Source organism: Rhipicephalus microplus, chromosome X (assembly GCF_043290135.1).
Source record: "Rhipicephalus microplus isolate Deutch F79 chromosome X, USDA_Rmic, whole genome shotgun sequence".
In the NCBI taxonomy this organism is placed as follows: domain Eukaryota; kingdom Metazoa; phylum Arthropoda; class Arachnida; order Ixodida; family Ixodidae; genus Rhipicephalus; species Rhipicephalus microplus.
The window spans coordinates 9,611,848-9,627,754 of record NC_134710.1 but is presented as its reverse complement, the minus strand read 5'-3'; the positions used below and the strand labels follow the sequence as shown (position 1 = coordinate 9,627,754).

The window sequence follows — 15,907 nt, the reverse complement described above, 5'->3', positions numbered from 1 at the left end:
ATTAGTCCAGTCTACTAAACTAGACGCACGTGAACATGTATGTATGGAGCGTTTTGAAAACCAAATATTAATCCCTGGTTCCTGCCACTTTTGTCGCGCAAATGAGTGGAATTCTCGGCACAAATTGAAAGCCATTCTTGTTATGCCTACAGATCTTTTCAGAGGAGACGAAAAAAAAAATACTGCTATGTTGGGCTGCGCACGGGAGTACAAAGCCAGACAACGCTGCCTCGGCAGTGTGAATTTTGTGGAGTCGCGCCTACTAAGCGCAGCCTAGAGAGGACTATGGTGGCGCCCCGGGGGCAGCTTGTGAAAAAGGTTTATACAAAAGCAAAATCCGGCAGAAGCAACGCTCAATGAAGAAGTCCAGCTCATATTCCTATACGTGCAACAGGAAGCCTTAAAGAGCATTAGGCCTAACGAGTTGCTACAACTGCATACTAAAGTACGCCCAAAAAGCAGCAACGAGGACACAGTTCTTTGAAGTTTCCCTACCCCGCTCACGGCACGAAGCAGCTCAGCGCAAAGTCCCAGCCCTATGTTGAGCCACAACACGAGGAAGCCTGGAACCCCCTCTTGTAGAGCTAAGGGACAAACCCTATTTGACAGCAGTTGAGCGAATAGCAAAAATGTCGGCGCAAGGCGAATTGAAATATTAAATTTGAGTGCAAATCAACATATTTTATGAATAGCTGTCAAATATTCTTCAAATGCTTCTAGGTTAAAGCGCTGGCGGGTGGTGTTTCATAGTTGTGTTATCAAGAATAAGGCAATCCAGAGGCCAAATTGTACTTATGTACACAATTTTGTGCAACCAAAGTGTTTCTAACAACTATTTTACAAGTGAAAGGCCACAATGTTATTTCCTCAGCCTATCTTCCTCTTAGAACTTTTGTGGAAGTCCAAATTATTTGGCGAACATGGGCATGCTTCCTTCAAAATCAGTTTTTCGTGCCTTATAGACATTAATGTATAAAAACATAAGAAGTTTGGATCCCGAAAGTCATCATCCGACTTTTTCAGATTTTCCACACCAGAACCTTCCGGCCATGGATTCTGCGACGTTAAACCAACAACATCCACAGATTGCATGCATACCACCTCACAGCATACAGAGACATATGCCCGTGGTATGGAAGCACACCGGTGCTCTACCGCATCACGTGGGAATGTACGGCACACACCGAAAAGCAGGAAGGGGACAACAGCAGTGAGATGTGGGAAGCAATGCTGTCCAGCCCGGCCTTTGAGGACCAGTCAGTGGAGGCTGGTCAGGAGGGCTGAAAGGATGGCTAGAGCCAGCGGTGCCTTGGAATAGAGGCCCGACTACGCGGCGTTGCCCCGTTTTAGTGGCAACGAAGTCTTTTTCGCAAATAAAGTTTTGGTATTCTGGCCTAAAACTACATTAATAAAAGCCCACACTTTGAACACACAGGTTCAATCCAGCGCTTTTGTGAAATGATCCGCTAACAGTCATAACCGAACCTTGAAAATTGCTTTGCCACAATACCAAAGTGTAATGCGGTGAAGTATATAAAAATATGAAGAGGCCATTGTAATGGCATAGTGTATCTCAAATGTCGGAACCAGCATTTTTTTTAAGTTAATACATTTGCAATTAAAGCAGAATTTAAAAGGCAGCTTTGCCACCGTGTGAAAGTGCGATGAGCTCAAGCATATAAAATAATCTGAAAGGGCCACTGCCAATCTGACGATTGTATTTGTCTGAGAAGTTAGAGTAATTACAGTGCAAATTGAATCAAATAGCAAACACTATTAGAAAAATATTGGAAAGTTTGCATATTCGCGCACCCCTAATATTCTACATAAAAACTGGCCACCCACAAAGATATCCGACACCCTCAATTCAAGCTTCCCTATGCACTATGGGCTATGTACCTTGATCTCTAAGACTACAATTATGCAACTCGCCATAGAGATGTGCAACTCGAAAACAAAGGGCTCAACCTACTGATAAGTATAGAATCCATTGCCTAGCTGTAGTGGTGTAGCCATTATTTTTCCTTTTTTTTTTGTGGTGTGTGTGTGCACGTGCACATTTGCATATGTTCTCAGGAGGACTTTCGGCCCCTGAAATGAGACGCACCTGGCCTCTTGACCTCGTGGTCAACTGAGGGTGCCTGCTTGGGCCTCGGCTCAATGGAAAGTGCGTGTAGCTCTTCTTCGAGCTTTATGCCAGCGGGTGGTGATCTCCGAGGGAGCATAGGGGCTGGCTGTTGCTGTGGCCAGTCTTGCTCTCTTTCGTCTTCGGCCTGGCCAATCTCGGGGGCTGCTTCCTCGGGCTCCTCATTTTCCTTTTCCTCTTCCTCCTCTTCGCCTACCTGCACCTTTTCCTCAGAGCTGCTGCTGCTCCTTGACTTTTGGTTCACCTGCACAAGAGCACAACTCATCAATGACTGATGTGCTGCATTTGACGACGTGGTAGGAAAGACAACATATCAAAACACTCGAGAGGTTCCAAATGCGACAACGAAAGACTAGGTACAATGAGGCTACAGCGAGCAGGCAGTAAGAAAAATCCAAGCACAGCACCGACAACTTGAACACTCTTAACCTTAAGGGGACCTGCAACAGTTTTCCAAGTAGCCATGGAATGGATTCACTAGAGGAGCTTATAGCCTCACAAATTCACCGCCACAAATATTTTAGGATCTGTCCAGTATAAGCGGAGTTACAAGGATTTGTCGCACCCTGCAAATTAATTCTCTCTTCTGTCGTCCCGAGGAACGTGTAGGAAGCTAAGCAGGGAGGCATGGCACGAAGAAGAAAACACTTCAAGCGTGCCTTGTGACCTTGAGTACCTTATTGTTGCTCAAATGCACGACCTTCCAGTGTGATCGTACACACACAGGTAAACAAGTCGCAGCCTCCTGTAGCTGTCCCTGTAAAAACCAAGCATGCCATGCTCAAGTCAGCCAATGTCAGACAATTGACCTGCGAATGATTTTTGAGCCTGTAACATCATCTGTCGAGAGAAAAAGCGATTTCTCGCTGACTGAGAACAAATGGTCAGTTCCAGGCCGCGTGCTGCACTATAGTATTTGGCTCGTGTGTTCTTGGGAGTCGCGATTGCCCATCAGCAGCCTTTATTGCAAAAAAAGTATAAATGTACAATTTCGCTATTTCAACAACAGTCCATGAGATGTTTTTAACTCTATTTCAACAAAAACATCTGATCCTGAAATGAGCAAACACCTCATAATTCAAACATAGCTAGCCAAATAACACGCATTTAAAACCAATGGTGACAACAACCCGCCGCTCAAAAAGCTGCAGCATTGTGTCTATGGGGTGCTTAACACTGGATGTATTGGAAGAACCATTGTAGTCAGTCCTGTCGGACTCGGACACACGTTCGAATAATTTGAGAAAGGCTAATTTCAGGATTGAAATAAAAGTTTTGTCTGATGTGTAACAGGCAAGATTTCCTTACAAGGTCAAACTAACCTGGGGTGCTATTGCAGAGCAATGCCTTCGATGCCTTTTATGCTTTTCACTCCTGATCAATGGCCCCATTGATAAGCAGACGGTTGGTGAGCAAGAGTGAAAAGCATAACACAAGCGGCGCTGTGGCTACATGATTAAAAGTACATTTACTTTAATTAAAATGAATTGCTAATTCTTCATCACAAAAGCATCATTTCACCAAGCTTCGCACTCTTCAAATTTCTTAAGAGTTTCCCTTGACATCTTACACTGTTAAGAAGATTCATTCGTGCACACGCAAGGATGAAGAAACAGCCACTAACCTCATGCTGCATTGTTGGCCCAAGTGACTCTTTCTGCAGCGTCTCATATCTGAGATGAAGCTTCTGCATCTTACGGCTGCAACAAAGAGTTCCAAAACACATCAAAACACACTTCTAGGAATTCACAATCTGCTAACGCTAACAAAAAAACGTCATGAAATAGAATCACACATTTCCTTTCTTCCCACAGCATCGAGCAAACTAAATATTTCTGTTTCCGCAAGTGCATGCTCAGGTAGCATCCATCCTGCCTAATATAAAAACACCAGGCCTGTGCAAAAGGTGCAGCACCGTCAGAGTGAAAGCTAGAAGAGCAGCCTTTCAGAGCGCCTTCTAAACACTCATTGGGTAACTGCTGCAAGCACACAAGCTTGATACCCACTACAGCATTAATAATAAAAATTTTAGGTTAGTTGGCCGGCATTCCCTATGCTATTTTTCGTCATTCTCAGAAGTGTAGTATCCGCAAAACATTTGCCAGGAATTTTGTGCCAATTGTTCATGCAGCAGCTGACGACGATGAGGAACTATGCCTGAAGTGGGTGTGCGCCACAGTTAATAGAACAAGAACAAGCTTTTGTAATGGGTTGGAGCATTGGACGGCCCACTCGTTACGCTACTCGCATTGTGCAACGACTGGTTGTTCTATCCCTGTTTTGAAACGCTTTTAAGTCGTTTTACCGCGATTGCTTTGCCGACGTAAAGACTGCCTAAGGCAAGTTTACCAAAAAGTCACTAACACTGGCGTAGCTCAGTGGTAGACTACTGGGCTGGCACCCAGCAGACCCGGGTTCGAATCCCACTGTGTCACTGGCACTAGGGTTTTCTTATTTCCTGCGACAAAGGTTATGGACACCGGCGGAGGCGGCGCTGCGAGAGACCCGAGTTGTGATCTAACAGCTTTCGCTGTAATACGCTGTTGCAAGACATTGGTATGCAATAAACAACATTTGCTCGACAGTTAGTAAAATGATTGATATCACAACTCTACTTTGCAACTGCTGCAATTATCGACGGCGAATGAATGTTTCATGCATGTCATTGTCTTGCAGCAGGGTATATATCGGACAGACTGGGTGCTGCCTGAATAAGCGCTTGAGAAAACACTACAACGCGCACCAGGTTTTCACTTGTCTGCCCATTGGGGAATGCGTGTTTGCACACCAGAATTTCCACACACACCTGTTTCGTACACCCATCATGGTACGAACATCAGAGACATTGCTGAAGCCCCTTTTTAGATTCGAAGCAGCTCTTCGACTCGTGTGTAAGACCGTATGTATGCGCATCCTTATGAACGCGCAGCAATGCGTGCCCCTCGTCACAGGTGTTGGCACGGTGCCAAGTACCGTATAAACCGGAATATAAGTCGATAGTTTCAATAAAAGAACGAGCTAAAGTTGCCCCTCGTCTGATTTATAGGCGTGTCTAGCCGACAGTGCGATACTGTCTCGCAACATGTGGCTTGCATGTGCATGAGAAGCCGGACACGGCTATATACACATCCAAATCTAATAAGTTGTTTTTTCCTTCTCTCTAGTCCGTTTTTTTTTTTTGCGTTCGTGATTTGCCTCCGATCTGTCCGAAGTTTTCCCTCTGCTTCACATTGGGTTTCTTTTATAGTATCTTTTTTTCGTTCACTAAATATGAGTAGCGGTACGAAAAGGCAGTACTCAGCTGCGTTTAAACTAGAGGTTGTTGAGTTTGCAGAAGCAAATCAGAATATGGCTGCTCAGCACCACTTTGGTGTATCAGAAAAAAGCCTGCGCTATTGGAGGGTGCAGAAAGGAAAGCTGCAGATGTGCGATCCTCGGAAAATGTAATCTGGTGGGCGAAATGCGGTTCATCCACAGCTGGAGGATAGGCTAGGGAACTTTGTGTGGGAAGTTCACGCGAGCTCGCTGCCAAAGACCGTGGATAACATTCGCAAGAAAGCTGTGTAACTCACCCGAGAAGCTGGGCTCACATGAGAAGAGTTTCGTGCACCAAACTCTTGGGTGCGTCGATGCATGAGACGCAAAGAATTTTCCTTCCGGTGGCGCACATCCATCTGTCAGAAGTTTCCAGACGAGTTCAAGGACAAGCTTATAAACTTTCAGGGCTTCGTGAACAGACTTTGAGAGCAAAACAACTACATGATGGGGCAGATTGACAGTGCTGATGAGACTCCCGTGTGGTTCGACATGCTTTCATCGACCATAATCATGCAGCGTGGCACCAAGGATATGAAGCTGGTGTCCACTGGCAGCGAGCACTCGCGCTTCACCGTCATGCCGGCGTGCATGGCAGATGGTAGAAAGCTTCCGCTCTTCATCATTTTCAAACGCAAGACAATGTTGAAGAAAGTGTTCCCACCCGGTGTTGTCGTTTGCCATAACGGGGATACATGGACGAGGCCATGATGCTCGAATGGATAGAGTAGTCTGGAACCGTCGGCCAGGTGCACTGCTCCGTCTTTGCAGCATGCTGGTGTTAGATGCGTTTTGTGGTCATAAACCGACGCTGTGAAGCGTGCACTGGGCGATAGAAAAACTGACCTCGCCACGATACCAGGTGGTATGACGTCCACTCTCCAACTGCTCAAGGTTGTGCTAAACAAGCCATTCAAGGAACGAGTGCGACTGGAGTACCAAAAACGGATGTCCAGCGACAACCCAAAGACACCGACGGACTGCCTACAGAGGCCTCCGCTTGCGACTGTTTGTGGCTGGGTGCTTTCCGTCTGGTGTTCCTTGCCAGATGCCATGGTGGAAATGCTTTTAAGAAATTTTCCGTGAGCAACTCGCTGTACGGCATGGAAGACAACGCACTGTGGGAGGCGGCCAGCTAGAAACTCTCGTCTTCAGAAGACAGCGGTGCTTCGTCTGATGAATAGGAACAGTTGTGATAGTGGTTGAGGGAAGCTCCGACGATCGGAGGTGCTGTGCGCCCAATTCGCAAATAAACCTCGTTTGGCAGTTTTGGGTTGTTTTCCTTTTTTTCATTTTCGGTAACCCGAATTTGGGGTGTCGACCTATATTCCCACTCGACCTATAGTCCAGCATGCTCACCACAACGCGCACAGCTGCAGGCTACTCCACCCGCTCGCAACACCTCTCGCTTCGCCCTCTCCACCACTTGCAACGCTCGACCGCATGTCAAGTGATTGATTGATTGATATGTGGGGTTTAACGTCCCAAAACCACTATATGATTATGAGAGACGCCGTAGTGGAGGGCTCCGGAAATTTAGACCACCTGGGGTTCTTTAACGTGCACCCAAATCTGAGCACACGGGCCTACAACATTTCCGCCTCCATCGGAAATGCAGCCGCCGCAGCCGGGATTCGAACCCGCGACCTGCGGGTCAGCAGCAGAGTACCTTAGCCACTAGACCACCGCGGCGGGGCAACCGCTTGTCAAGTGGAAACACTCCTTCCGCTCACTTATCTGCAATGAAACTTGCGTGAAACCCAACCTACCACCTGCCATGTCTTCGCGTTTCACACAAACGCTTACTCGAGTAGACGCTACACTGGGTTTTGCTTCAAACCATTCTTCCAGCACCCGCGTCGACGCTCGTTTTAACCGGGTCAACGCTGTGCACATCACTGCTGCTTCGTATCTTATTAGGGTTACCTTCGGGGAGATGGTCGTAATTTTTTTTATAGAACGCCGATGTTTGAGTCATTTCGCACTCTATAGCGCTTTTAGATTGCATGGTTGCATTCCTGGACAGCAGCAGATTTCAAATGACTCTTCCTCGTGTAACCCTCTTTCCTCTCGTGTTTTATTTTATATATATTTCTTCTATGAATAAACCAGAGTTTCAGTCTGCACTTGTTTGTGAGCCATTTTACTTTGTTTGCACTGCCAAGTTGTCATAATGAACCTACACCAATCATGTCTATCAATTTTTCTGAACTACATGTGTTAATTTCAGACCCCCCTCCCCTTTCACTATCAGCAGAGGACTCATAACTTTCACTAGTCCACAAGAGGTCTCCAAAAAATCCATGGCTAAGAACCACTGCTTTATACGGTGCCTTGGAGCATTATAGGCAAATTAAAACAATTATAGACTATGTAAAAGAAATTTTCTGGAGGGTGCAGATGAAATTTAAGAGCTGAATCTAGCCAGATCTGACACGAGCGTAACAAAATGCAAGCAAAATGAGTTTTTTATACAAAGACAGGAAAAAGAACACCACTGTTTGGACTTGCAGGGAATGATGCAAGATAACATGGCTTCAGAGATGAGGGGGCAAACAAACACCTGCGACATGCCTCACCCTGTATTTTGTAGTACCTAAAAAAATCAGGTGCAATTTGGCTGGCGCAATATGTACTCTTCACAGAAAGGATTCGTCTAAAAAACTTTCCTGCACCAGAACTACCATAAACAGGACTGAATAAATTAGCATTCAGAGGTTTTCCAAATACTGTAGAATCTCTACGATACAAATTCGAAGGGAGCCTGCAAAATATTCGTATCATCCAGAATTCGTATGAACCAAGAAGAAGTTAAAGTTGATAATGAAGATTAACAATAACTTTATTGGCAACTACTTCTTGCTGAAAAAAAGTCCACGATGTTCTTTTGAACTTCTTCGTCTTCACTGTCTCTCAATATTGTGCTGCGGTTCCCTCCCTCACGCTGCTGGCGCAGCGCGTTCACACTTGACATCAAAGAGAGCGAAAGTGGCCAAGCTCACTAGAAATTCACTCGCTTTGCCGCTTAAAAATATTAACCTTGCCGCAAAGTCGACCAAAAAAAAAAATCAGTCCTGAAGATTTCCTACTGGAGAATTCAAGCGAAAACGCCACAGCAGCCGGAAAACCATATCAGCGTAAGTCGAAAATGCTCAAATTTGTTCTGCCCCTCCTTCCGGTGTTAATTCAAGCGACCGCCCCCGCTAAATTGGGTGGCTGGATCCACCCCCGATATAATATAGTCCATCCAAAGCAACCTTCAAATTCATATCACAAAATTCGCATCAACCGTAATCGTATCATTTGAGATTCAACGACACGTTCAGGTGCTTCCATTGCTAAGTCCAACTGCGGTGTTACAGCGATTACTGACCTCGGCCGTGGGTTAGATTCAGACAATGGAGGTTGTAGTAAAAAACAAAAACAACAAGGAAAGAGCAAAAGAAGGGGGAGAGAGCGCTATTCTGTTTCGTCCTCATCATTTTCGTGCTTTTTATTTTCACTATGCCTTTGTACCCACTTGCCAATGGCTAATATAGTGGTTGCATTTCAATGAAGGCTAAATACTAGACGCCCTGGTACCAAGCTTTAGATGCATGTTAAAGAATCCCAGATGATTGATATTTTCGGAGCTTCCCACTACCTGAACCTCATAATTGAACTGCTGCGCCTTGTTTCAGCCCTGGCCAAGACCCCAAATACTTACACATGCTCTTCCTGGATACATGCCAGCCTCTCCTGCAGTTCAAAAATTTCGATGTCTCGTTTTCTCAGCTGTAGCTCCACCTCAGTAATCTGCAAATCAAGAAAATGCAGCTCTAACCACGACAAGAACATTGCCATAAAAGGAGACTCAAGGGCAAGCTAAATGTTTAATCATTTTTTGCTCAGTTTTAAGGCTGCAATGGCAGCAGCACTTGTTGCTGCTTCTCAAGCGACTTCCAGTCACTTCAATTATCATTCAGCGAACCGAAGCAGAAAGGTTGTATTTTCAAGTTGTACTGGATAAGAAAAACTCTCCCCTTTTAGGTAAAAAGAAGGCACCTGAAGTCAATGACTAATTCATAATGTGTGTAGCTAGGAATAAAATTTAAAATATTTGGCCAGTCACAGAAAAAAAAGCTGTAAAAATCAGTTATTCACTGAAGCTTTTGTTTCTTGCAATCGCTACTACGTTACAAAACTCAGGAGGCACCCAGGACCTGTGTTTGTAAATAGCGCAAGTGTCTATAACCTCATTTCTGAACCTGCTGCACATTGCGTACTACACTAATTCACACGGTTCTATGAAAAAAAATGGATGTCATTCCCATCCTAGAAATGTACACACTAGTTCTCTAGCACCCGTACAGAATGTCTGGTGTTTAAATAATCTAAAAGTCTGTTCACTCACATCTTTTCCACGGAACTTACTTTTACAGCCTGCTTAAGAAACCCCTTTAAGACATGTTTTGCAGAAACGACTGCCGGCATTGCCGAAGCAATAAACTATTGCAGAACGAATCGAGGCCAAATTACAAAAACTGCACATCAGATACAGTTCCACAACTTACAAGGAACGTCGACAAACCTACACTCTCGTAATTCCCAACATCCAATGAAGTCTAAACTACCGTATTTACTCGCATAATCCTCGCACTTTTTTTGCCAGAAAACTGATGCAAAGTTGGGGGGTGCGAGAATTACGCACAGAAAACTTTCGACAAAAACGCAGAGAGCGAAAAAGAGAACGAAGTGGCCGCAAATCGGGATTCTCACGCCAGCAACTTACAGCAACCTTTAAGAAGTTCTAATTAGAGCTTACCTTAACAATAAAAGCAGAGGTTCAACACAAGGCAAGATTTATTTGAGACACAAAAAGTAGAAGCATATAGTCGAGAATTAGAATACCAAACGCGAGGCTTGTGGGCGTTGCGGGCGTAGCGGTCGGCGCTCGACAGAAGCCCTCAAAAGGTAAGCGTAGGACGTCAGTATTGGGCTGATGGCTATTCAACAGAATCGTTCAGTTTCCTTCTGAAGAAATAAAGTTTACCATCAATCCCAGTTTTAAGCACGCAGCAGGCCCAACGCGTCTTGGTGGCTTTCAGCTGCCGTCACCAGTATCGAACACAAAACTCGCAGGCTCCGAAGGGCCTACCGGCGGCCCTGTTGCAGTTGTTTAGCGCATGATCTATCCCTTGCAATTTGAAGCAGCCATGTGGCTTCAGTATCGCCCCATAACGCGACGAGATTGCCGACACAACATACAAAACACGCCGCAACACGCAACGTTACTAGATCCTGCCTGGTAACTTTGGCAACGCGCACTGGCCACTTCGGCTTGGTTTGGAATGAATTTCTGAGCAATAGTATGCTTGATGCTTAAGAGATGGCGCCAGATAGCACGCGCTATCAACATCAGTGGCTGGAACGAGCAGACGACATTATTGCGGGAGTTTTCGGGGGTGCGATAATTACTTGAGGGAAAAAAATCGCATTTTTCTCGGGCGATGTGGGGAGTGCGAGAATTATGCAAGTGCGAGGATTACGCGAATAAATACGGTAATGCTGTGAGGACTGCTTTTCCAAAGGTAGTTTTGAAAATAAAAAATGGATTAATAGAAGTCATCACTTCCAATGTTCAGTTCTCTAAAAGACCCTGCATCCATTCCAGCCCGCAATCTGTGCAATACCCTTGCCAGCCCAAGCCACCCACCTCGTCAAGCTCTGATCCTTCAGTCTGGGACTCTGCGTTCTGTGTTGGCTGTACCGCCTGTGTGCCTAGTGACTGGCCATACGGCGGCAAGGGCGTTTGGGTACTGTCATCTTTGCAGCCGGGTTTTTTTCCCTTCTCATCGTCTTCCTCCTCATCCTCTCCTTCAATGGCAGTTAGGTACGAAGTGGTGCAGGGCGAGCTGGTACGCACACTCTGGGCACCACTGTCGCTATCCACCGGGGAGTCGCTCTGGTACCCAGCAGCATTCTGTGAAGCAGATGATCAAGCTTTTACTGCTGCTCCTGTTGCACAAGTGTTCAACTGATGGGACATTTATTAAGATTATTAATGACAACCATACCAGACTGTTCGTTGCACCTATTTAAGAGAAAATATACAAGCACCACCTCCTGAACTGTGCACGCCTGCCATTCATTTGTGCGAGTCATGCCAGGTGTTTCCTGCAACTATACATACTTTTTACTTTTTAATGTAAGTACTAAGCACATTAATAATGAAGCTTCCCCAAGCACAATGTCAGAATATGTGCCAACTTTTGCTAGCAATTTGAAGTTTCCCAACTGAAAACCAGCGACACGACTATGCAACTAAAGGTCCAGTAGACGAATACCGTAAAATTGAGCCGCCCCTTCAGCGAATAAAAATTACCGGGCAAAGTGGAGTGGATAATTTTTTTCAGAACAACCAAAATTTCAAGACGGCAGTAGAAAAATTTTGTTGCAAGAAAAAAAACAGTGCATGTGGACTTTAAAAAGACTTCTTGTTAGTGGCACAGTGGGTTACAATGATGGCATGAAACAATGGCAATGTGGAAGCATGGCAAGGAAGCACGTCAGATAGGCCAACGTAACAGCTATAAGAAACAAACACTGGTCTTGGAAGCTAAAATTTGCCTATTTCTTCATGGTACCACCCTGGTACACAGACATCAAGGGTCACACCTTTGCTTGCAGGACTCTGTAAATTGTCAGGTTCATTGAGCACCTTTATACACCCAGTTCGGTGAGCAACCTTTATGCAGGGCTAATTTCAATGACTAATTTCAGGTTCAGGTGCTTTGCATGGGTGCATTGTATGATCGGGGTGCCAAGTTAGGGGCGGGCTTTCATAGAAAAGAGTGTAAACTTGGAATTGGCAATTGTGAAGGCGGTCATTGCCCCGAATTTCTCTTTATGTACATCTTGATCATTTACTAGCAGAAGAGCCTACTCATGTAAAGGAACCTCTTTAAAGAACAAGGATAGAGTAGGTGCATATATAGTAGGCATTTTTAATTCTTGAATGGCAACTTGCCACTGTCACTGCTCACCACTAAAGAAAAGTCTGCAAACAATATATTTTGATATTTCTAACATGTGGAACGAAAATGTGGAAAATCGGGAGCCCTTCCCTAATCGGGGAAAAGGGGGTAAGAGACCTAGGCATGGGCATACTTGATATACTGCTTTTCTTTATCGGTAAAGGCCTCCACCTAAACGCTGTTTTTTTGCTGAATCAGCATGGAGTCTCATGGTGTAGCATGGGCCAACGAAAATACGATCACACGATCATAGAAACATGGGTTAGAAATTGTTTTCTTGAAGTCTATAGACTCTTCAAATTTGGACTTCCTGGTATCGACTTTACACTTTGTCCAGAGGATCACTTTAGACCGTCAACATGAAATATTTTAATTGATAATGAGTTTTGCGGAATCCCGCAAGGTGACAGAAGGGTTAAAGGGCCCCCAAATTACCGGTCAAAATGTGGTGGGCAAGTTATGCATGGGTTTACAGCGAACATGTCGCCACGAGAATTTTTCGAAACTGCGCCATAATGCACGTTTGATGATTCAAACCCGGCAATCACTCCTTTTGGTTTTTTCCTTCATTACGCTCTACTGGTCACCTCTCCCAAAGCCACTTTGCCCTCCTTGTCCCTCCCAGGCTCGAGAGGCATACATCATCGCTTCATGCTGTTCGAAACACCGTCCTATTTCAGCTGGCATGACTATGCCAACTCCGAGCTTGTTCGCTAACCGCTGTTGTCTTGCTGGCCCGTGCTTTTGCACACACACATTGAAAGGATTGCCAACATAATAAATCTGTATGGCGACACGCAGTGCCATAGCACGTCCACGCAATATTAGACGCCGTTTCTTCTGCAACGCGACTAACAAGAAACGAAGAGTGCCGGCAGGTGTGTGCAGACTAACCAGAATACGTAGGTTTGAGCATGACCAATCGCAGCATGACTTGCGCTAAGCATCACAGATTCAACTTCTCGATGCCAAACGGAGGTTAGAAAGACCTACAGAGGAGGTGGGGAGAGGGGGGGTTGTTTCCTGGAATCTGTGGCGTGCCCGCAGCTCATAGCATTGCCACGTGCGACATAGATCGCGACGATAATCTTTACACAATAAGAGTAGTTACCCTAAATGTCTGAAAAAATATAGGAGATTGTTTAGGGGCTCTCTTGGACATTTCAATGAAGCACCATAGCGAATTACTGCTCCCAAATTATTTTCGTATAGTTGGAAATGCATTATTGTGCTTTAGGATACACAATGAGCAAGCATGGGTCGTAGCCTAATATTCAAGGTACTTATTTTGGGTCATGGGGACCCAGGTTTCGAACCCCAGCCTTGTAAAGAAAATTTATTTGATTAAATTTTGGTGCACACTAGCTGCGTGATTGAGCAGGATTTTTTTTTTGACATCACTGTGATAAGCTACACAAGTCAGACAATAAAAGCTTCACTTAGAAACTTGATAAGTGATGGGGTTTAACACCCCCCAACCACGACTACGAGAGATGACAATAGTGTAGGGCTCCGCAAATTTCAACCACTTGGTTTCTTTACATGCATCTAAATTTAAGCACACAGGCCTCAAGCATTTTCTCTAATAAACATGCAGCCGTACTTGATCCCAAACAACTACGGGTCAGCCAGTGGGAACAGCAACCACCAAACCAGCGCGGCAGGTGCTTTAAAACGCGAGGGGACTTTCAGAAGATACAGTGTCTGATAATATGAAAAATAACTCCAGAAAGAATGCTTACCCATTCGGTTCGGTGATGCCATTACAGCGCTCATTTGTCCACCTATCCTATTCTACCAACACGGACTAATCAGAACCGAAGACTTGGTTTGCTGCAGCGCTGTGGCTGCACAGCCTAAACATAAAAGTCTGGACAGTATTGGTTCTGTTTGTACTTTATAAATAGAAATTTTATGCATATGAGGCAAAAGAGTTACTTTTTTCATCTTTTGCATGTTACAACACAAGCAAGTGGAAACTGTTTCTTCAATTTTATAAAGCCACAAAAATAGTTTCATACAGAAAAATGTGGCAAAATCATCGTACCAATCACAGCTACAACACGCAGAAAAGTAAAAATCCTGCGATATTGCTCGTAAAGGTCATAAGGACAAACAATGGGCACCGTGCATGGGCACTACATCTCACTTCGCAGCAACGTGCACTCGATGATTATGTTGAATTTGCTCTTCTGCGCTAGGGACACATGAAACTGAGTATAGAGTTTCTGAATGCATTTTGAAGAGACTGGCAAGGTACCCTTAAGGAAAACCCAACAAGAAACTATGCGATTTTAGTAAACAAGCTTTTTTTTCTTTTGATAATGGAAATCTGAAGCAATGACAATTGTTAGGGTGAACATTCAAAAACCATAATATGATAACGATAAAATTCGTACTGGAGGACTTTAGAAATTTTGACCACACTGGGTTCTTTAATGTGCACCTAAACGTAATCTCAAGCATATTCTTTGAAGTATTACAGTACACTGTAAAGGTGTGCAGACATAGGAACAAGGAAGACCGACAACTGCAAGGTTGCACCGTAAATGCCTCCTCTCGTTTGTTCAGGCAAATTATTTGTTGCCCGCCAGCTCACTCCACTCTATTTTGCAACAGACAGAGGCTTTCCTGCATTTGAGCCACTGTTGGTATTTCGTGAGACTGTTGGTCTAGTGAGTCATCTTCCTCTAAGGGCCTCGAAGCAAGTCTACTATTTTGGCCGGCTAGTCGACCAGGACTTTGCCACCTTCCCCCGTATCGGCAAAGGGAGCTTGTCCTCCCCGTTGCATTAGCACCGAACATCACTGTAACGCGTCTTTTGCTTTGTTTACGTCCTGATGAGGTTCCGCATGGTGTATTGTACATGAACTTCAGCAACAGTTTGTAAAAGAATGCCGCCTCATTCAAGTTCTAAATGTTTCCATCTTCATACTGCTGAAGTAGGGCGCTCGGGCGACGCTTGCGCCGTCCGTCCACGGCGACGCTGTCCACGGCTTCACTTTCCCCAACAACCGACTTTGAAAGCACTCGTGCCGTTTCATTAAATGTTCAAGCCAGCTGTTGCTGGACTTCAAATCTTGCTTGCCCATTTAGACTGCTAGGGCTTCGACTTTTGTAGTCAATGCAGGGCCATTTAAATGTACTTCTAGCGTTCTTCAGCCATTCGAGAAGCACTCTTTTTACTTCAGGATACATAGAATAACGTTTTGCTTCTGTTAGGTTGAGAAACTCTTCTCGAAGCCTGCCAGTATGACATCCTTATTCTTTAAAAACGTTGATAATGTTGATGGTGGTATTCTGAATTGTCTTGAGATTCCAGACTTCTGCCGGCCTCCTCCTTCCACGTCCCGTATCAGTTGTACTTTCTGCTCCAATGTCAGACACATCCGTGCAGGTATCGGCAGTGCCATTTTCACTAGATCACTAC

General features: G+C 44.9%; 1 protein-coding gene across 3 annotated transcripts in view; it reads right to left on the bottom strand.

The window, feature by feature from the left end:
- The window catches only part of LOC119175651 (uncharacterized), a 50,623-nt gene that overhangs the window by 16,242 nt on the left and 18,474 nt on the right, over positions 1-15,907 (bottom strand). For all 3 annotated transcript variants that reach the window (XM_075881798.1, XM_075881795.1, XM_075881796.1), the window contains 4 exons: positions 11,157-11,423; positions 9,168-9,256; positions 3,771-3,846; positions 2,108-2,390 (listed from right to left, as the gene is read on the bottom strand). In XM_075881798.1, the coding sequence (XP_075737913.1) occupies positions 2,108-2,390; positions 3,771-3,846; positions 9,168-9,256; positions 11,157-11,423 (715 nt within the window). The remainder of the gene's footprint in view (positions 1-2,107; positions 2,391-3,770; positions 3,847-9,167; positions 9,257-11,156; positions 11,424-15,907) is intronic.